Here is a 22098-nt window from a genome sequence, read left to right as displayed (position 1 = left end):
ATGACAGATTGGTAGAAATGAAAACAAGTTTCTGCACAGCAGAATCATTACTTAGGTCCACCTCCTCCATTTGTTCTGTCACAGCAGCACTCTTACCTGCATACATTTTGGTGCTGGTAACACTTTCTGAAGAGGAACATCTTTAGGTACCAAGGAAGCCTCTTCTACCTCCTTGCTTCGAGCTTGATTACATTCCATGGCACCTACCATTTTAGGGCCTATCCATGGTGAGTGGCTAACCCGTCACAAGCGATAAATAGTGCGCCCATTAGGCAACACCACCTTGGAGCATTGGGGCTGCTGGGCTTGAACAAATGCTCTTTGCCTCACCAAGGATGCAAGCTCATCATTGCTTAAGTCTCGAATGTCCAACCATTGTGGCAATGACACGCCTGAAGCTTTGGATGGATTTCCTCCTTCATCAGTGAACATATAATAAAATGGAGCTTCAGTGAAGTGGCTCTCACTCTGATGGAATGGTGCCTGATTCCCTGGCAGCCTGATAGGCTTGAGTCTGATCCTCCCTTTAACACACTAATGGTAAGTTGAAGGTATCAACTTATGCTTGTTCAACCAAGGGCGTCCCAACAGTGCATGGTAGCTTGTGTTAGCATTCACAACATAAAACTTTGTGAATGATTGTATTGGTCCGACCTTGAGGTTCAACATTATGTACCCCATAACCTATTCACTTCCATTTGCAAATCCAAAGATTGGCATCTTGGTCTTCATAATTCTTGACAAAGGAATGCTTGCCGTAGTGAGAACCGGGAGTGAAATGATGTTCATAGAGGATCATGTATCAACCAAGGCTCTTCTCACCAAAACATCATTGATTTGTGCCTCCAAGTACAACGGTCTTCGGTGATCAAGCTGAGCCACTTCCATGTCATTATTAGAGAACACAATTGAATTATTTCCTTCTAATCAGCCTCTGCCCCTTTGTACTTCAGTCCCAGCAATATGGCATTGAGGGCCAAACGCCTCAGATACATTCATATGAGCTTCTATGACAGCTGGTCTTGCTTGAGGCCTAAACTCCAATTGGTCAAAAAGTGACTTAAAGTTAGGGTTTTACTATAAAACTTGTGCAGCATTAGGTCTGCTTGTTTGTGCATAAGTTGCAACATCATCATCTACCTCAGTAACATGGTACACTTGGTCCCCCCTTATACTGATACTGAGCTTGGCTACCGGGATATATGTCTGCCAAGTTTTAAGGTGTGTAACTGCTTCCCGACTCATCATGTGTAATCCAAGGATTGTTGTATCCTTGAATCCCGCAATAACGATGCCATGAAGCTTGACCAGTAGGACCTTGGTACTGACTTAGCGCCCAAGGCTCATTATCCATGATGAAACAATCCTCATCCGTAGAATCATCCCTTACACCAGTGATCATAGCACAGACTCCCTTTCCATGACACTTTGGTAATGGCTCATCATCTATCGCCTACTTTTTCGAAGGAAATTCAAGAGTGCCTTCATCAATCTTTGCATGGAGGATCTTCCTCAGTGTTTGACAAGCAGGAGTTGGATGTCCCACTATCTGATGGTAACGTCAGTAGCGTGGGTTTTTCTTATCTTCTCTAGTATGAGGCTTCTCTCTTGGTGCAGGCCTGATTACACCATTAGCAAACAAAGTGTGCAATATGGCATGAAGCTCTTCATCAGTGCAAGCGCTTCAATATTCCAACCAGAGACTCCTCATCCTTCTTATCATAGCAATCCAACGCCAAGTCTCGGAAATGAGGGACAAAATCAACCAAGTTCTCTTCACTCTTCTGCCTAGTGTTGTTGAGTTGTGCAATAGTGACTCTTTCCTCATATTAAAAGTACTTGCAACAAAACTTGCTTGCCATCTCTTCCTAAGTGAGGATGGAACCAGGAGCTAAGGTGGTGTACCAGGTGTAAGCTCGATCAGTAAGAGTCTTGGAGAAGTCTCTGAGCCTGAGATCATGATTGCTAGCATGAGGACCAAGAGCATCAATAAAACGATTTATGTGTTCCTTTGGATTTCCCTTCCTACCATCAAAAAGAACAAACGTGGGAGTCTCATAACCTTTTGGATATGCCAAATGCATGATACTTGAAGGGTAGGGAGGTTGAGGAGCATACTTCCAGTCCTCAGAGCTGCGACATAGCTCCCTTTCTAGCATAGCCATAACATCTTCCTGAGTAACGAAGGACTGAGGTTTAGCATTTTTTTGCCGTGTCTGAGCCTTTAGCTACATCTGAGACTTTAGCCGCAGCGGACTCCTCATGAGAAATTTTTTCTCGTTGTCCAGCATCATTTGGTTGTTCCGGCTGCTTTGGAAGTGCGACTGAATTCACCAACTCCTTCATGTTCTCAACCATTTCCCTCTGAGTTTTTGCAAAGGAATTGAGTATGATCGCAAGATCTGTGGCCGTGATTGACTCATCCACATCTTGCCTTCCTTCCTCTTCACGTCGCTCAGTAGGCCTAGAAACAAAGTCATCGTGCTCTTGTTGTTCTGGCTGAGTTGGTTCTTGTGATGGCATGCTGCTATTATTTTTCCTTCTTCGCGGCGGAGCCTTCACAAATGCAGCCTAGTGTCACATCCCGCCAAATTATACCTTGTGCATTCTAGACGGATCCGGAATATGGCGGAACTCTTTGAAAGATCCTAAAAGGCATTGGAAGTCTCAAGAAGCCTTGAGATATTTCTGGATTTCTCTAGAACTATGGAGAGGCTAGTGGCACTAGACCACTCCAGAATTCTCTAGAACACTCAATGAGCATCTTAGATGAATGTAGACTTGTATAGAGTTCTCTAGAATTCTCTACATTGTACATAGTCCTAGAAATCTCTAGAACTATTGAGGTTGGATGGGGAGGTCTATAAATAGCAAGACACCCCTCATATTTGAGACATCAAGTAAGTAAGCAAGCAATCAAGCTATCAAGCATACTTGTAAGTTTTCTTGTTCAATATAACTTCTCTTTCGAGATATTATCTTTGCCTTTCAATGGTTCTAGCAGGGCGTTTGCGAGATTAAGGCTGACTTAGCATAAGGGAGTTTCTAAGGCCGCACGAGTTGCATAGCAAAGAAGTAAGCTCGTGATAGTTGGTATCAGAGCCGAAGTTCGATCAAGAGGCTAGCTCAACACAATGGCAAAGAATGGCAATCATGTTGGTAGTGTTTCCGACGACACGCAAGAGAAGGGTCATGAAGAACTTGTCAACCCGACGGTTCCAAAGAAGGAACGGGTGAAGGACATGTTAGCTGCAATCGACTCACGACTAAGTCAAGTGGAAGAGAGCGTGAGTGGTAGGGGAGCCCAGGTGGAAGCCGGAGGACGCCGCAATCTACACTGCGATCAAGGGCATGATGCTCAAGCTAGAGGAGTCCTTGCGGGGTGAGATAGACAAATTTCATGAGGAGTTCATGGGGGAACTCGCCCGGATGCGTAAAGTGCAAGAAAGGGAGCACAATAGCATGCTTGCACGCATGGAAGAGATGTAGGCAGATTCTGCACGCATGGAGGCAATGCAGGGAAATCTTTCCCTATGCAAGCGCGCACTAGCCGCGGGGGCTAGCACCAACAGCGGCGTGGAGGCCAAGCAGATCGAGGTGCCAAAGCCAAAGAGCTTTGGAGGCATGCCCAACGCTCGAGAAGTAGACAACTTCTTATGGGGGATAGATCAATACTTTGGGGCTGTAGGCATCATGGAAGAGGATGCCAAGATAAAGACCGCGACTCTTTATCTCACCGACACCACCATGTTGTGGTGGAGGAGAAGGTGTGGAGATGTCGAAAGAGGTACGTGCACCATCTCTACCTTTCATGACTTTCTAAAAAAGCTTAAGAAGCAATTTTATCCCGAGAATGCCGAGGATGAGGCAAGAGCTCGCTTACGAAGGCTCAAGCACACCGGGCCTATTAGTGATTACATTAGAGAATTCACTAACTTGGTGCTTGCAATTCCCGACCTATCCGACAAGGATGCTCTCTTCAATTTCATGGATGGTCTCCAATCATGGGCCAAGACGGAGATTAGGCGACGTGGAGTGCAAGACCTTGCCATCACCATAGCCGTGGCCGGAGGCTTAGTTGATTTCTCAAGTCCAAGAGAGTCTACCAAGCCTAAGGAGAAGAAGAGCAGCTATGCCAAAGGTGGGGGAAACAAAATCTAATGCAAGGAGGAGCCCCGCCGCGAGAGCTACTCGGCAAGGTTCAAGGATAAAGACAAGTCAAGGGACATACGGAGCTCGGACAAGCCAAATGACAACAAGTGCTTCCTATGCGATGGTCCGCATTGGGCTAGGCATTGCCCACAAAGGAGAGCACTAAGCGCACTCTTAGGAAGTCATCAAGGCGGGAGTGAAGTCTAGGGTGGCAATGAAGGTGCACACCTGGGGTCGTTGCAGGTGCTCAATGCAATCCGCTCTACACCCAAGGTCCAAGCCTCAGCATAGGTGAAAGCCAACAACGACAATGCTCGACATGGGGGCAACCCACAATTTCATTTCCATTGAGGAGGAACGCAGGCTAGGACTAAAGGCGAGCAATGGAGGGGGCTCCATCAAGGCGGTTAACTCACCTGCCCACCCCATACAAGGAGTAGCTCGAGGAGTCAAGACAAGCGTGGGAGCTTGGTGTGGGAGCTTAGACTTCTCGATAGTACCGATGGATGACTACAAGGTAGTCTTGGGATTGGAGTTCCATGATCAAGTCAAGGCATTCCTGGTGCCATTTGCCAATAGGTTATGCATTATGGATGGCGAGAGGTCATGTGTGGTGCCAACAACCCGAGGAGCAAAGCAAGACATCAAGGTCTTGTCGGCATTGCAATTCAAAAAAGGCATTAAGATGGAAGAGAATAGCTACTTGGCCATCCTTAGTGAGTACGATGACATGCCCAAGAAGGTAGCTGCAGTTAATAAGGAGTTCAAGGATGTATCACCCGTGGAGCTGCCCAAGAGACTACCCCCAAGGAGAGAGATCGACCATGAGATAGAGTTGGAACCAGGGAAAACACCCGCCACGGGTGCATACCGCATGGTACCTCCTGGGTTAGCGGAGCAAAGGAGGCAATTGAAGGAGGTTTTGGACGCGGGGTTCATTAGACCTTCGAAAGCCCCGTTCAGTGCCCCGGTCTTATTCCAAAAGAAGAACGGATCTCTACACTTGTGCATCGACTATGGGGTGCTCAATAAAATCACGGTAAAGAACAAATACCGTATCCCTCTCATTGCCGATCTCTTTGATCAATTGGGTCATGCACGCTACTTCTCAAAGTTAGACCTTCGTTCGGGGTACTACCAAGTGTGCATTGCGGAGGGAGATGAGCCGAAGACCGCATGCATCACAAGGTATGGATCTTATGAGTTCTTGGTTATGCCTTTCGGTCTAACTAATACACCGGCAACCTTTTACACCTTGATGAACAAGTTATTCTACCCCTACCTTGATCGGTTTGTGGTCGTCTACTTGGACGACATAGTGGTGTATAGCAAGACCTTCCAGGAGCATGTGGAGCACTTGCGGGAAGTGCTTAAGGTTTGGCGGGAAAACTAGCTATACATCAAGATGGAAAAGTGCTCATTCGCGAAGCCGGAGGTGTCGTTGTTGGGGCATAAGATCAAGGACGGCAAGCTTATGATGGAGGATTGCAAGGTGCATTCCATCAAATAATGGGAGCCACCCATCAAGGTACATGACCTAAGATCTTTTCTTGGGCTAGTTAACTATTATCGCCGCTTTATCAAGGGATACTCGTCGAGGGCTGCACCATTAACCGACCTTCTCAAGAAGAACAAGGCATGGGAATGGACAGCGGAATGTTAAGAAGCCTTTGAAGACTTGAAGAAGGCGATATGCGAGGAGCCCATACTTAGCCTACCGGATCACTCCAAGCGATACGAAGTGCACACCGATGCTTCCGATTTGCCATCGGTGGAGTTCTCATGCAAGAGGGGCATCCAATTGCTTATGAGAGTCGGAAGCTCAATGACACGGAGCAGCGCTACACCATGCAAGAGAAGGAGATGACTACCGTCATCCATTGCCTTCGAGTGTGGCGACATTACTTGCTTGGGACCAAGTTCTTGATCATGACCGACAATGGAGCAACAAGCTACTTCCAAACCCAAAAGAAGCTAAGTCCAAACCAAGAAAGGTGGCAAGACTTCTTGGCGGAGTTTGACTACACCATGGAGTACAAGCCCGGAAAGGCGAACGTGGTAGCAGATGCACTAAGCCGCAAGGCGGAATTTGCAAGCATTTCGCAAGTCACTAGCCCATTGATAAGCAAGATGAAGGAGGGACTAAGGGTAGACCCTCAAGCACAAAGTCTCATTACCTTAGTAAAGGAAGAAAAAACCCGGAGGTTTTGGCTAGACGACGACCTTCTCTACACGAGAGGCCGCCGCATCTACGTACCAAAGTGGGGCAACTTACAAAGGGAGCTAACCAAGGAATGCCATGATTCCAAATGGGCCGGCCATCCAGGTATGAAACGCACACTTGCCTTGTTAAAGTCCATGTATTATTGGCCTAGGATGCGAGACGGAGTCGAAGAGTATGTGCGGACGTGTCTAGTTTGCCAACAAGACAAGATAGTCCAACATTAGCCGGGGGGCTTGCTTGACCCCTTACCCATACCGGAGAGACCGTGGGAGAGTGTCTGTATGGACTTCATCACTTGCCTACCGAAGTCCGAGGAGTTTGGGAGCATCATTGTCGTGGTGAACAGATTCAGCAAGTATGCAATCTTCATGGCCGCATCAGCCGACTGCACAGCGGATGAGACAGCAAGGCTATTCCTACGCAATGTAGTAAAGCTTTGGGGAGTTCCAAGGACCATTGTTAGCGATAGACACCCGTGCTTCACAGGGAGATTTTGGACGGAGTTGTTCAAGATGTTGGGGTCAAACTTGAACTTTTCAACAAGCTTCCATCCACAAAGCGACAGTCAAATGGAGCGCGTCAATGCACTCTTGGAGCTATACTTACGGCACTACGTGAGTGCTAATTAAAAGGATTGGGCCAAGCTTCTAGATGTGGCATAGTTTTCCTACAACCTGCAGCAAAGCGAGTCCACCAACAAGAGTCCTTTTGAAATCGTGTTGGGACAGCAGCCTACAACACCTCTATCCCTTGCCACCTGCTATGAAGGGAAGAGTCCAGCCACATTCAAGTTTGCCAAGTCATGGCATGAGCAAGCGGAGTTAGACCGAGCCGTATTGCACAAGGCTGCTAAGAGAATGAAAAATTGGGCTGACAAGAAGAGGAGGCATATCGAGTTCAAGGAAGGCGACCTTGTACTTATGAAACTCTTGCTGCAGCAGTTCAAGGCCTTTAGGAAGGTGCACAAAGGCTTGATCCGCAGGTATGAAGGGCCGTTTGAAGTTATCAAGCGCATATGCAAAGTTTCATACAAGCTCAACCTCCCGCCCAAGTTGAAGATACATCCGGTCTTCCATGTTAGTATGTTGAAGCCATACAATGAGGACGAGGAAGACCCATCAAGGGGAATATCGCATCGGGCACCTACGGCGGTAATCACCAACTTCGACAAGGAAGTCGATGAAGTACTCCTATATCGGATCATTCGACGTCGAGGCGTACCAAGTTATAAGGAGTACCTCATCAAGTGGAGAGGTCTACCCGATACGGAAGCCAGCTGGGAGTCTGAGGATATGCTTTGACAGTTCAAAGACAAAATCCAGCAATACAATGAAGAGTGATGAGGGCATCGCGGGATTTGGTGGGGGAGAATGTCACATTCGGCCAAATTTAAGCGAAATTTTACCTTTAGCATTCTAGACGGATCCGGAATATGGCGGAACTCTTTGGAAGATCCTAGAAGGCATTGTAAGTCTCAAGAAGACTTAAGATATTTCAAGATTTCTCTAGAACTATGGAGAGGCTAGTAGCACTAGACCACTCCAAAATTCTCTAGAACACTCAAGGAGCATCTTAGATGAATGTAGACTTGTATAGAGTTCTCTAGAATTCTCTACATTGTACATAGTCCTAGAAATCTCTAGAACTATTGAGGTTGGATGGGGAGGTCTATAAATAGCAAGACACCCCTCACATTTGAGACATCAAGTAAGTAAGCAAGCAAGCAAGCTATCAAGCATACTTGTAAGTTTTCTTGTTCAATATAACTTCTCTTTCGAGATATTCTCTTTGCCTTTCAATGGTTCTAGTAGAGCGTTTGCGAGATTAAGGCTGACTTAGCATAAGGAAGTTGCTAAGGCCGCACGAGTTGCATAGCAAAGAAGTAACTCGTGACACTAGTCTCCCTAACAGAGTCGCCAAATGTAAGTGGGTGTTTTGAATTTGGTGCGACTAGGCCCAAAGCCAATCGAGGAACGATTCAAGATTGACCTTGTCGTGATGAACTTGACTAAAACAGCAGCAAATTGACATTGTCGTGACAAATTTGACTGTAACAGCAGCAAAAATAACTCACAATGATGAAACTTACAGGAGGCGTGGAGGGAGCTAGGTGCTTGTGAGTTCAGTAGAGATGGGATTGCATGATTTGGGTGAGGATTGAGGCAAAGTGGGTGAGGGTTTGGGTATGAGAGATAAGGCATGCTCTCTTGCTTGAAGCTACTGGGTTTTTTGTGTTGGGATGAGATGATCTACAACAACAACTACTGCCCTCTTTTTTTATGTACTATATTTCGACGATGGGCCTTACAAGCTTTATTATCTTCCATACCACGACCCTCGTGTAAGCCCCAAATGTAGCTTGGGCCTACGTGAATCGCATGTGGATTGCATGTAAAAAGCGTGGTTGCCGCGACACATTACGGTTATGAATCAGATGAGTCTCCTTCTTTTGGGCAGTCTTGGGCCAAACAAATCCCAATGTATTACTCTAAGCTCCATGATTCACAAGCGCAAAGAAATGTGGAAATTTGGGTAACAACACATGTTTCATTTCTAACTTAATTAAGTCTCCGTGTCATGTAATTAAAGTTTGAACTTGATGTGACATCTTGCAACTTTAATTTGAATTCTGAACTTGTAGTTCTACTCTACTCTCTGAGACTAACTCTACTTCTATTAATCTCACAGATTAAAGGTGCATGCATACTTGAAAAACTACTCAAGGCAACCTTGTTCCATTGAACACTGAGATAGAACGTGTGTGCAGGTTAAATAGGAAGCAAAAGAAGGAAACATCATTGCCTGTTACCATTACCACGGCAGTTTATACATCTTCACAAGACGAGGATGAACATGAAGAGGAAACCCCACCATCACCAACTTCTAGACGATCTTCTGAGTACAATAGTGTGGAAGAACAAGAACCACCAAAAACTGAGATGGCACTTAAAAGATGATTATATACCAACTGCCACTGATTCACCATCATGCATTGCCTATACTCCACCTGATGGAGCATTTTCCATACTGGTTCAATTACTTGGGTAATTGCGTAAGTATTCAGGATCATCATTTGAGGACCCTAATGTCCACATTAGGGAGTTTTTATGATATATGCATATTGCAAACCATAAATAATCTAACTCCTGAGGGTCTTAAGCTACTTTTGTTTCATTTTTCTTTAAAGGATGATGCTAAACGTTAGCTCTACTCCTTCCCTGTAGGTAATGTTTCCGACAACACACAAGAGAGGGGTCACGAAGAACTTGTCAGTCCAACGGTTCCAAAGAAGGAATGGCTCAAGAACATGTTAGCTTCAATTGACTCACGACTAACTCTAGTGGAGGAGAGCGCGAGTGGCATGGGGACCCAGGTGGAAGACTTGGAGGCGAAGAACGCCACTATCCACACTGCGATCAACGACATGATGCTCAAGCTAGAGGAGTCCTTGTGGGGCGAGATGGACAAGATTCGCGAGGAGTTCATGGGGAACTTGCTCGGATGCGTGAAATTCATGAAAGGGAGCACAATAGCTTACTTGCACCCATGGAGGAGATGCAGGCAGATTCTGCACGCATGGAGGAAGTGTGGGCAGACCTAGCCATATGCAAGCGTACACTAGCCATGAGGGCTAACACCAGCAGCACCGTTAAGACCAAGCGGATCGAGGTGCCAAAGCCAAAGAGCTTCGGAAGGATGCATAACACTCGAGAAGTAGACAACTTATAGGGACTAGATCAATACTTCGTGCAGTAGGCATCACAGAGAAGGATGCCAAGATAAAGACCGCATCTCTTTATCTCACCGACATCGCCATGCCATGGTGGAGGAGAAGGCGAGGAGATGTCGAATAACGAATCGAGATTAACATGAAAACCAAAAAACGAATGATGCAAACATAAACGGCCCTTAACGATTATGCGAAGGCCCAAGCATACAATGATTAGTTGATTACAATCAAACATATCGGTCTCATGCTCTCAGCAGAATGTATATAAAAGACCAAAACCCTAAACAATAATTTCGGGCCAAAAATGTGAAAATTATAAATGATCCAAGTTTTTGGTAATCCATTCTTCACAGTTATAGATTCCCGTTTACTAGATTCTCACCGAAAATGCAATCTCGATACGTGCACCATCTCTACCTTTGATAACTTTGTTAAAGAGCTTAAGATGCAATTTTATCTCGAGAATTCCGAGAATGAGGCAAGAGCTCACTTGCGAAGGTTCAAGCACACGAGGCCTATCCGTGATTATATTAGAGATTGCACTAACTTGGTGCTTGAGACAACTTGTCCGATAAGGATGCTCTCTTTAACTTCATGGATGGTCTCCAATCATGGGCCAAGACGGAGCTAAGGCGACGAGGAATGCAAGACCTTGCCACCGCCAAGTTGATTTCTCAAGTTCAAGGGAGTCCACCAAGTCAAAAGAGAAGAAGAGCAGCAAAGCCAAAGATGGGAGAGACAAAAGCCAACGCAAGGAGGAGCCCCGCCGGGAGAGCTACTCGGCAAGATTTGGTGCCCCATTCTTTCTCCAAAAGAAGAAGGACATATCTCTACGTATGTGCATCGACTATAGGGGGCTCAACAAGATAACGGTAAAGAACAAGTACCATATCCCTCTCATTGCTGATTTCTTTGATCAATTGGGCCATGCACGATATTTTTCCAAGTTAAACCTCCATTCGGGGTACTACCAAGTGCGCATTGCGGAGGGAGATGAGCTGAAGACCGCATGCATCACAAGGTACGGTTCTTCTGAATTTTTAGTCATGCCATTTGGTCTAACTAATGCACCGGCAACCTTTTGCACCTTTATGAACAAGTTATTCCACCCCTACCTTGATCGGTTCGTGGTCGTCTACTTGGACGACATAGTGGTGTATAACAAGACCTTGTAGGAGCATGTAGAGAACTTGCGGGAAGTGCTTATGGTATTGTGGGAGAACCAGTTGTACATCAAGATGGAGAAATGCTCATTCGCTAAGCCGGAGGTATCATTCTTGGGGAACAAGATCAAGGACGGCAAGCTTATGATGGGGGATTACAAGGTGCATTCCACCCAAGAATGGGTACATGAACTAAGATCTTTTCTTGGGCTAGTTAACTATTACCACCGCTTTATCAAGAGATACTTGGCGAGGGCTGCACCATTAACTCAAGAAGAACAAGGCATGGGAGTGGACAACAAAGTGTCAAGAGGCCTTTGAAGACTTAAAGAAGGCGATATGTGAGGAGCCCGTGCTTATCCTACCAAATAACTCCAAGCCATACGAAGTACACACCGATGCTTATGACTTTGCCATTGGCAGAGTTCTCATGCAAGAGAGGCATCCAATTTCCTATGAGAGTCGGAAGTTTAATGATACGGAGTGGCGCTACACCGTACAAGGGAAGGAGATTAGTGCCATCATCCATTGTCTTCGAGTGTGGCGACATTACTTGCTTGGGAAAACGTTTGTGATCATGACTGACAATGTAGCAACAAGCTACTTCCAAACCCAAAAGAAGCTAAGTCCAAAGCAAGCAAGGTGGCAAGACTTGTTGGTGGAGTTCGACTACACCATGGAGTACAAGCTCAGGAAGGCAAACGTGGTAGCGGATGCATTAAGCCGCAACGTGGAGTTTGCAAACATTTCGCAAGTCACTAGCCCACTACTAAGCAAGATCAAGGAAGGGCTAAAGGCAGATCCTCAAGCATGGAGCCTCGCTGCCTTAGTCATGGGAGGAAAAACGCGGAGGTTTTGGCTAGAATGAGAACTTCTCTATACCAAAGGCTGCCTCATCTATGTACTGAAGTGGGGAAGCTTGCAGCAGTAGCTTATCAAGGAATACCATGATTCTAAATGGGCCAGCCACCCAGGTATGAAATGCACATTTGCCTTGTTAAAGTCCACATATTATTGGCCTATGATGCGTGATGGGGTCGAGGAGTACGTGTAGACGTGTCTCATTTGTGAACAAGAAAAGGTAGTCTTGGAGTAGCCGGGGGGCTTACTAGACCCCTTACCCATACCAGAGAGACCATGGGAGAGTGTCTCTATGGACTTCATCACTTGCTTGCAGAAGTCCGAGGAATTTGGGAGCATCATAGTTGTGGTGGACAGATTTAGCAAGTATGCAACCTTCATGACCGCATCAACTGACTGCACCGCAGAGGAGACGACAAGGCTATTTCTACGCATTGTAGTCAAGCTTTGGGGAGTTACAAGAAACATCGCCAGCGATAGAGACCCGCGCTTCACCAACAAGCTTTGTAGTCAAACCTTCATATCCGCATCAGCCGCTGCACCATGAAGATGTTCAAGATGCTAGGGACGGATTTGAACTTTTCAACAAGCTTCCATCCATAAAGCGACGGTCAAACAGAGCGTGTCAATGCACTCTTGGAGCTATACCCGCGGCACTATGTGAGTACCAATTAAAAGGATTGGGCCAAGCGAGGCCACCAACAAGAGTCCTTTTGAGATTGTATTGGGACAGCAGCCAACAACCCCTATATCCCTTGCCACTCGCTATGAAGGGAAGAGTCCAGCCGCATTTAAGTTCGCCAAATCATGGCATGAGCAAGCAGAGTTAGCTCGAGCAGCATTGCACAAGGCTGCCAAGAGAATGAAGAAGTGGGCGGACAAAGTGGAGGCATGTCGAGTTCAAGGAAGGCGGCCTTGTACTTGTGTAACTCTTGCCGCATCAGTTTAAAGCCTTTAGGAAGGTGCACAAGGGCTTGATCCGCATGTATGAAGGTTCGTTTGAAGTTGTCAAGCGCATAGCTAAAGTTTCATACAAGCTCAACCTCCCGCCCAAGTTGAAGATACATCTGGTCTTCCATGTGACTATGTTGAAGCCCTGCAACGAGGACGAGGAGGACCCATCAAGGGGAATATTGCATCGGGCACCTACAGCAGTTGTCACCAACTTTGAAAAAGAAGTCGATAAAGTACTTGCAGATCGGGTCATCCGACGTAAAGGCGTGCCAAGCTACAATGAGTACCTCATCAAATGGAGAGGTTTTCCTGATACGGAGGCAAGCTGGGAGTCCGAGGATATGCTTTGGCAGTTCAAGAACAAACTCCAGCTATACGAGGAGCAAGGCGCGATGAGGGCACCGCGGGCTTAGGTGGGGGAGAATATCACATCCGCCAAACTTCGTCATTTTTACCTTGAGCATTTTTGAAGCAAGCATGGCTCAAGGAAGGTTGCGGAGAACACTTGAGCATTTTAGGCGCATCCGGAACATGGCAGAACTCTTTAGAACTCTTTGGAAGGTTATGGACGTTTCTGGAAGAATGAGGAAACCATGGGACATCTTCGGATTTCGCTAGAATCATGGAGAGGCTAAGGGACCAAGACTACTCCGGAAGTCTCTAGAATACTAAAGATAGATCTTAGACTTGTATAGACATGTATATAGTTATCCATAAATCTCCACACTTGTACATAGTCCTAGAATTCTCTAGAACTATTGATGTAAAAGGAGGAGGCCTATAAATAGGGAGGCACCCCTCACATTTGAGGCATCAAGCAAGAAGTCATCAAGCATACTTGTAAACACTTGTAAGCTTTCTTTATTTAATACAAGTTCTCTTTAAGAGATATTCTCTTTGCCTTTCATTTGTTCTAGCCAGGTGTTGCGAGAATAAGGCTGACTTAGCATAAAGAAATTGCTAAGACCGCACGAGTAGCATATTAAAAGAGTAAGCTCGTGACACTTAGCAGCCCTTATCAAGTCTATAGGGGTTTACATGTTTGTTAATGTCATAAAAAAATGTTTTGCTTTGTTTTTTTTTCTTTTGAGTCTTAGCAGCCCTTATCAAGTTTATGACGATATTAAATTTTGAAATTATGATTGATTGATGATCACAAAATTGAAATGGTGCTTAATTGTTATTCGGTGGTTAATTGATTTTGTTAGAAATTGTATGAACTTGTAGTAGATGAGGAATTGAAACATTGGTACAAAATGAACATGTTAAAACAAGTTTGATTCATATTACCCAATGTGAGTTTTTGAGCTATATACATGCTTTCATTCTGAGTGCTTAATCGATCTTTTCTTGGCTATGTTCATTGTAACCTCATTATCTTTCTCTTGATCAATTTGCATGTCATAGCCCTTTAATGAACTCTAGAATTTACTAGAAATTGCTCTTATTGATTGTTGAGACTTTATATCATAATATGCTCTGAATCTGAAAAGAATTGTTGGATCTTTCTAGGATTACCACCACATTATACCAAAAACCATGTATCCCTAATGTGCCCGGCTTGGGACTCATTAGTTAACTCATTTGTGCCTATGTTAAGCCTTTTCTTTCATCACCAACATGTTACTACATTGCTTACTATAGTTATATCTCTACCCTTGTCCTCGAGGCTTGGCAAAGCTTGATTATGGTTTTAATATGGAGTGATGATGTGAATTAAGTGTGGGTTGTGCTATATATGTTGATCTGCAGTATCAATGTTCAACAATGCAAGCTCATTTTTCTTAACTAATTTCCTCATGCCATAGTATTTAAGATCAATGTTCTTAGAGTTAGTTGATCTTTTACTATTCTTGCAGAAGAACACAACAGCTTCATTATCACAGTACACAATCAGTTTCTTTTACATCAAGCTATCCAAAAGTCCAGTTTCAGTGACAAAATTCTTGATTCATAAACCTTCACAAACTCCTTCATAGACTGCTACAACTTCAGCTGGCATAGTAGAAGTGGTGACAATGGACTATTTCATTATTTTCCAAGCAACTGCTCCACCAGCCATCATGAACACATAACCACAGGTAGAATATTTTGATTTTGTATAATTCCCAGCAAAGCCATAATTAGTGTAGCCTACTAGATCTAAATTTTTCACTTTTTTGTAAATAAGCATGTAGTTTTTAGTTCTTTGAAGATATCTCAGAACTTTCTTACCTACATTCTAGTATTGAATTGATGGATTACTCTGAAATCTAGATAGCATACCAACTGCATATGCTAAGTCTAATATAGTGCATACTTGAGCATACATAAGACTGCCAACTAATCTAACATAAGGTTTTGAATCCATCTCAACTTTTTGAGGTACAGACACAAGTAATTTATTTTTATTTAATTTATCACCTTTAGACATAGGGACTTCACCTAACATTTTAGAATTTTTGTAATGTAACTAGATTGAGATAATCCCAATAAGCCATGATTTATGTCCCACAGTCTTATGAATTGGGACATAAAATGACATCTAACAGACCTTAGTTCAAGTTTAACTAACTTGGGATTGTATATTCTAGCTTCTGCATTACATCCTCGAACATGAAAATGGTGCAGGCTTGGCTTTCTACCATGCAACAATTCAAAAGGTGTTATATCCACTGATTTACTTGGAGCTCTATTGCAAATATAATTTGCAGTTCTTAAGGATTCTCCCCAAATTTTTAATGGTAAACTAGAGGTACACATCATACTTCTGACCATGCCTAAAAGAGTTCTATTCTTTCTCTCTACCACTCCATTTTGCAGGGAATTGTGAGGTGTGGTATATATACTGAGCTTTAATACCATGTTCTTATAAAAACATGGCGATGGTCCTTTGTGTTGACCAGTTTCAGTATACTTGCCATAAAATTTCCTCCCCTGTCTGATCTCACAATCTTAATCTTCATACCAGATGAAGTTCAACTTCAGCTTTGTAATTCTGAAAAGCTTCTATAGACTGTGATTTTTTAGATAATAACTCTATGTGACAGAAACGTGAAAAATCATCTATAAATGTAATGAAATAGACGTTTCCACATATAGTCTTAATCTCAAATGGTCCATAAATATCTATATGAATTAATTCTAAAATAGTTTTAGCTCTACAAGCACCTTTTATATTTAAGTTTGTCATTTTACCTTAATAACATTCAACACATTCATGCAAGTAAGAGAAATCCAATTCAGGCAACATCTTTTCCTTAACTAAGGTCTTTAATCTATCTGTGAATATATGGCCGAGTCTTCTATGCCATAAATAAACAAATTTTTCATTAAACATAGTTCTTTTCACACCAGAAATATTATTGTTATTAGAAGTATTCTCAATTGCATAAACAGTTTGAGAACTAAGACTACATTTTATCTGTAAATATTAGAGCTGTTAATCGGTTCCGGTTCCTAAAGGAACCGTTGGAACCGAACCAATAAACCCCAGTTCAGTTCAGTTTGTAGGGAAAAAATGAAAGTATAATAGTAGAACCGAACCGTTTGAAAACAGTTCGGTTCGGTTCGGTTCGGTTCTAAATTCTCAAATGCATAGGAACCGTTAGATTTTAAGTATAACAAATACTAGCCGTTAGATCTTAATCAGACCCACTTTCCCTTCACTCTTCACTTACCCAGTTACCCTAATCGAGTAGTCGCAGCCTCAAGCCTGCACTCCCGCAGTCTCCCCCGCAGTCTCGCAACCCGTACTCCCGCACTCCCCCCCCCCCAGTCTCCCCCCGGCCCCCGCAGTCTCTACTCTCTAACTCTCTATCTGAGTATCTATCTCTCTCACTCTCGAAGTCTCGATCTCATTCCAAAATCCAAACTCTCAGCCCTCTGCCCGGAGGACCGCCCAGTACGCACCGCCGAATTGACTCTGAGTTCTCCACCTCCCTCATCCACCTCCACCCTTTGGACAAGATTTAACCTTCCACAAACGAACCTTCTCTGCTCATTTTGAAGGTAATCCACGAGTGAATACCTATTTCTATTCTCTTTACTATGATAATGGAGCTGTTTGATTCGCAAGATTGCTACTTTTGTTTGATTTACTTGTTGAAACTGAGCCCAACAAATGTTCCCTTAGGTTGAAGTTTGCTGAGATTGCAAGATGAAATGATGTTAATTATGATATAACATAAACAGCGTTGGGAATTGTTAGGACTATCTGATGCCCTGGACTTGCTGGAGAGAGGGAGGGAGTTTCAGGCCAGTGGTGACTTTCACCAAGCTCTTCTTAGCTTTACTCAGGTAAACCCATTTTATGTTTTGCATTCAATCTAAGTTTGAAGTGTTTGTTTGGTTGAGTTGGGTCTTGTTTGGATAGATGGGTTATCAAATAACTACTGAGATTTTATCATGTTTGTGGTAACTTAATTTAATCTTCTCTTAACTAATTAGTAATTGATAGTTGTTTTGATGTTTAACCTTCTTGAGGATTATTACACTAAAAGAAACTATGGAAGCTAATCTACACCTTGAAGTTTATGTATTTTGAACTTGTCTTGTTTTGCAATCATTTGCTTACTTTTGTGTGATAAGTTGAGGGGTTGAAGGTGGGGAGAGGGGGGAGGTAGAAGTTTCTCATTCAATTTGCAAACTATATGGTCTTCTTTGTTTCTGGAGATGAAACAAAATGGCCTAATTTGCTAGAAATTCTGCATTGCTTGAAAGAGACTCGGGTCTAAAAAAAATTAAAAATTAAAAATGAATCTTCTGAAGGAAAAGCAAGTTTAATGTTTTCAGAAAGTGGCAAGAACTGGAATGCTAATTGGGAGTCATGGAGAAACCTTTTGGGGTTTGCAGAGCTTCTGAATCTCCAAGCTGCAATTGCTTGAAAGGGTTTATACTTTATACCCAAGTCAAATGAAGAATGGAGCAACAGAAACTGGACTGGAGGTTTTGTGAGACAAACGACTTTATCTTGTGAGACACATGCAAATGAATCAGTCTCATCAAAAGAAAAAGATAGGTTCTTGAAGGTGGAAAGATTGAAAGTCCCTGATTTTCATAAATATGTGACTTCTTTGGCTATGGACAGGTTTGAGGACTGCAAGATGAAGTGCCTGAGTAATTGTTCATGCCTGGCCTATACTTATGTTAATAACATAGGATGTTTGGTGTGGTACAAAGAACTTTTTGATAATCAGCAGTATCCATCTCTTGGAGAAGATCTTTATATCCGCCTAGCATACTCAGAGCTAGGTAAATTATAATAGTTATTCCATAACTCTTACAGCACCATTTTTTTTTCATGTATTGTATGTTGATTTGCTTTTCTGTCTTCGGTTTTTTGTTTTCGGCAGGTGAAGGAAAACCAAGAAAGTTAATTGCCAACCTTACGAGTTCATGCCTAACAAAAGCTTGGATACTTTCCTATATAGTAAGTTTCAGTAGTATATTATTTTAATTGCAGTATTTAAATTTCATATTGTATTCATTTTACTATAGTTGTAAAAACACAAAGTCTTGAAAATACTCAGAAGATTGTTGGAACATGATGAGAATGATTTTACTGATTAGAAAATACTCAGAAGAAACAATTTATTTAGATACGTACTAATGTGTTTGTTGACCAGTGGCTATATGGCTCCAGAGTATGCAATGGGTGGGATATTTTCTGAAAAGTCTGATGTCTACAACTTTGGGGTTCTGGTTTTAGAGATCATAAGCGGCAAGAAAAATACCAAATTCTATTTATCAGACTAGCATATAGGCTTCCATGACTATGTAAGTTTATCCTCTGAAACTTAATGTAATTGGTGCCTAACTGCCTATGGCTTTGGGTCTTAACAGCAATTAATGGGATCTTTTTCAGGCATGGAACTTGTGGATTGGAAGGCAGGGTATTGGAATGTTGATTGAATGATTGTAAATTTGTAATCATGAAGTAAATTACTCTAGATAGTAGCACTATTAGTTGATTTACTTTGTTACAGACTTCCACAATTGCATATTGTCAATATCATCAAGAAACATTGATGTTTAATTGTTTATACAGAGTTTATACAGAGTTTCAGCTACAGATTTTTTTGGAACCGTTTGGAACCGTTTTGGGACCGGAACCGTAATGGAACCGTTAGGAACCGAACCAAATGGTTCCTTTTCTGAAAAATACAAAAACCGAACCATTTAAATAACACGGTTCGGTTTACGGTTCCACATATTTTTAGCTGTTTTGGAACCGTTTACAGCCCTAGTAAATATCCATTCAAACGCAAAGCTAAACCAACAACCAATGAATCATTAATAAACTGAATTCCTCTTTTATTATAATGAAAAGAATATCCAGTCTCAATCAATAAATCCCAAGAAATTAAATTCCTCTTCATTGAGGGTACATAAAAGACATTGTCTAAAATAAGAAATTTTCTGAACCTAAAACTAGCTTAATGCATCCTATAGTCCTGGCAGCAGTGTTCATGTCGTTCCCAACTCGGATGTGACTCTCATCACTCTTTGTCTTTCTTCTGTTTATTAAAACTTGCAAAGAATTAACTATGTGTAAGGGGGAACTTGAATCAAGCCAAAACGTGTTTGGCTCAGTGTTAATTAGATCAACTTCTAGAAAATAAAGAGAAGATAAATTTTCAATTTCAGCTAAGTTAAGATTTTTACCCTTCTTCAACATCCAAGCCTTGAAGCCACTGTAATCTTTCTTCTTATGTCATGTCTTCTTACATAAATAGAATTTAAACTTTAAAACTCCACTACTTGAAGCTCTTGCAGACTTAGCCGAGTTTGGTTTAAAGTTAGCTATGTTGGCTCCTATTCTTCTTCCACTTGTTCTTGCATACTGCATTTACTGTTGCATCTGCAGCCTTGATAACACCATAGGTTGGATCATCAGCCTTAATCCGAGTTTCTTTTTCAGTTGCCACAACTAGGAGCTAATTAAGCCCCAATTATCCTTTTGAGCAAAATAACTCGATTTAAGCTGATTAAATATTGGAGGGAGAGACTGCAACACTGTATTAACCATATACTTATCTGGAAGAACAAAGTCTAGCTCCTTGAGTTTGTTGACAATGCATTCCATCTTGAGAACATGATCTCTAACACCTCCAACCCCAATATACTTCAGGGTGCTGAACTCCAATGATAAAGCATGAGATTTAGACTTATCTATTTTCATAAATTTTTCATCAAGATGTTGCAATAGGGTATATGCAAGTTCTATCTCAGGTATGGTTCCTTCTATGGCCTCAGACATAGTAGCTCTAATGATATTGTTGCAGATGTTATTCTTCATATACCAAAGAGCTTCCTTACCAACAGCCTCTGGATTGTCGTGCATATTCTCTATGTGTTCAGGAACTTCAGTGAGCAGACAACCGTCAAACTCATGGTTCATAGAAAGAAAGTGTTAATCTGCTTCCTCCCTCTTTTAAAATTAGCACCACTTAAATTTCAATTTGGTTAAGAGTAACCACTTGGACACCTAGAGAGCAAACAAAAGAGATTTTCAATTAGTAATCTTATTTTTGTGATTTTTGTTTTGTTTGATTAAATATTTTGTTGAGTATTTTTCTATGTTTTTATGAATTCTATCTAGTAAATCAATCACACCCCATAGAAAACAAGCCACAACAAACAACATCAAACAAAAACAATCATTGTAGTATCCCAAAAAACTGCATACATGCTTAACTACACTTGAATAACAGTAGATTAAGCATAAACTGAATTTTTGTATCTACTAACCACAGTCAATAAACCCATGTTTTATAAAAGAAGCAGTCATAACCTAGAGGCAGGAGAAAAGCCTCTAATATAACATAATATGAGTTTGAAAACCATGTAAGTAGTTATTTTGGTTTTTAAACAATGCACAAATAACTTCTATTGAAGACAGAACATGCAAATTTTAAATTCTAGTAACACAAGTTTTAAATCTTTGTCTTTTGATTGTCTGCAAACATGAAACAATTTTGCTAAGGCAATATATCACTTCACACAAGTAGAAAATCAAGACTTTAGGAATTTATGTATAATTTTATCTCAATACAAGTTAACTGTAGCTTGACAAAATTTATTCATTTTTCCTGCAAATTTCATTGTTGTAATATCTTAAAGATCATAGGAGACAATTCAATCACACACAATTTACATCACACAAGCAATAGGTCAAGGTTTTACTAAATCATCAAATTTTCACAAATTCATCTCTACACTTTACTTGAGATTATGCTCCAGCGCTGCAGAAAGAGTTAGCGGAAGCAAATATGATTCTAAAACACAACAATCAATAAATAAATCGAGCGTTTTTCTCCTGCCTTCAAACAAAACCCAGAAAATAGTCAATAACGATTAGCTATAGCCCTTTGAATAGGTTTTCTGGATCGGGCCGAGGTGGGTAACACTGCTCACAGGCCCAGTAGTTTTCTAAAGGTTTTATAATTCATGTTGACCCGATTTTGTTCTTAAGTTTTTGGTTTTTCTGCAGATTTTTATAACTTCAATTGTTGATTATTTTCTTAAAACGATTTGCATACATCATTCAATTAACATAGCTCTTGATGCCAATTGAAACTAAAGCTATATTAATCAAGCTATGCAAACACAATATAATCAACTAGAACTTAAACAAGGATTAGAAGTATACCTGCAGCATTGACAGAGATAGCCATTGAGTATCATCTTCTACAACTCTCCTAGCAAGCACTCTTATGGGATAGTTTCTGTATGCTTTACGTAGTGAGCACAAGGACCATAATCTCACGTATATATAGTGATTCAATTAGTGTTTTGCCCATCTCAGTTAGTTTGCTTATTGAACATGAGTATCATATTAGAAATTTAATTCTTGGTGAATATCTAGTTTATATGATTACAAGATATTGTTGAATATACATTCCTCATTCAACTCTAATTTCTTAGATATTATTTGATCAATTACTTAATCCTCAAGTCATGTAATTTGTGTATTAAGTTCAAATAAATCTTTCATAAACTATTGCATGTTGAGTTTGTGAAATGGTGAATCT

At 41.9% G+C, this 22098-nt stretch overlaps 2 protein-coding genes across 4 annotated transcripts; one reads left to right on the top strand and one right to left on the bottom strand.

Moving 5' to 3' along the window:
- Positions 1 to 16861: 16861 nt before the first annotated feature.
- Positions 16862 to 19050, top strand: LOC126802474 (G-type lectin S-receptor-like serine/threonine-protein kinase SD1-29). 3 transcript variants are annotated; one of them, XR_007672958.1, is made up of 6 exons: positions 16862 to 17074; positions 17199 to 17362; positions 17858 to 18316; positions 18418 to 18494; positions 18691 to 18841; positions 18930 to 19050. XR_007672958.1 is itself a non-coding variant. In XM_050530114.1 (3 exons), the coding sequence occupies exons 1-3, from the start codon at positions 18145 to 18147 to the stop codon at positions 18733 to 18735; spliced, it is 294 nt and encodes a 97-aa protein (XP_050386071.1). In that variant the 5' UTR covers positions 17769 to 18144; the 3' UTR covers positions 18736 to 19018. The 3 variants fall into 3 exon arrangements, 1 of the variants encoding a protein (XP_050386071.1); XR_007672957.1 differs by having other exon boundaries at positions 18691 to 19018; XM_050530114.1 differs by lacking the exons at positions 16862 to 17074; positions 17199 to 17362 and having other exon boundaries at positions 17769 to 18316; positions 18691 to 19018.
- A 944-nt stretch (positions 19051 to 19994) lies between these two features.
- On the bottom strand, positions 19995 to 20465 carry LOC126802626 (uncharacterized). The gene has a single exon (XM_050530275.1). It carries the CDS (start codon positions 20463 to 20465, stop codon positions 19995 to 19997), a length of 471 nt encoding a protein of 156 aa, XP_050386232.1.
- Between the last annotated feature and the right edge of the window lie 1633 nt (positions 20466 to 22098).

The sequence above is a fragment of the Argentina anserina genome, chromosome 7 (assembly GCF_933775445.1).
Source record: "Argentina anserina chromosome 7, drPotAnse1.1, whole genome shotgun sequence".
NCBI lineage: Eukaryota > Viridiplantae > Streptophyta > Magnoliopsida > Rosales > Rosaceae > Argentina > Argentina anserina.
This window is presented reverse-complemented; position numbering and strand designations above follow the sequence as displayed.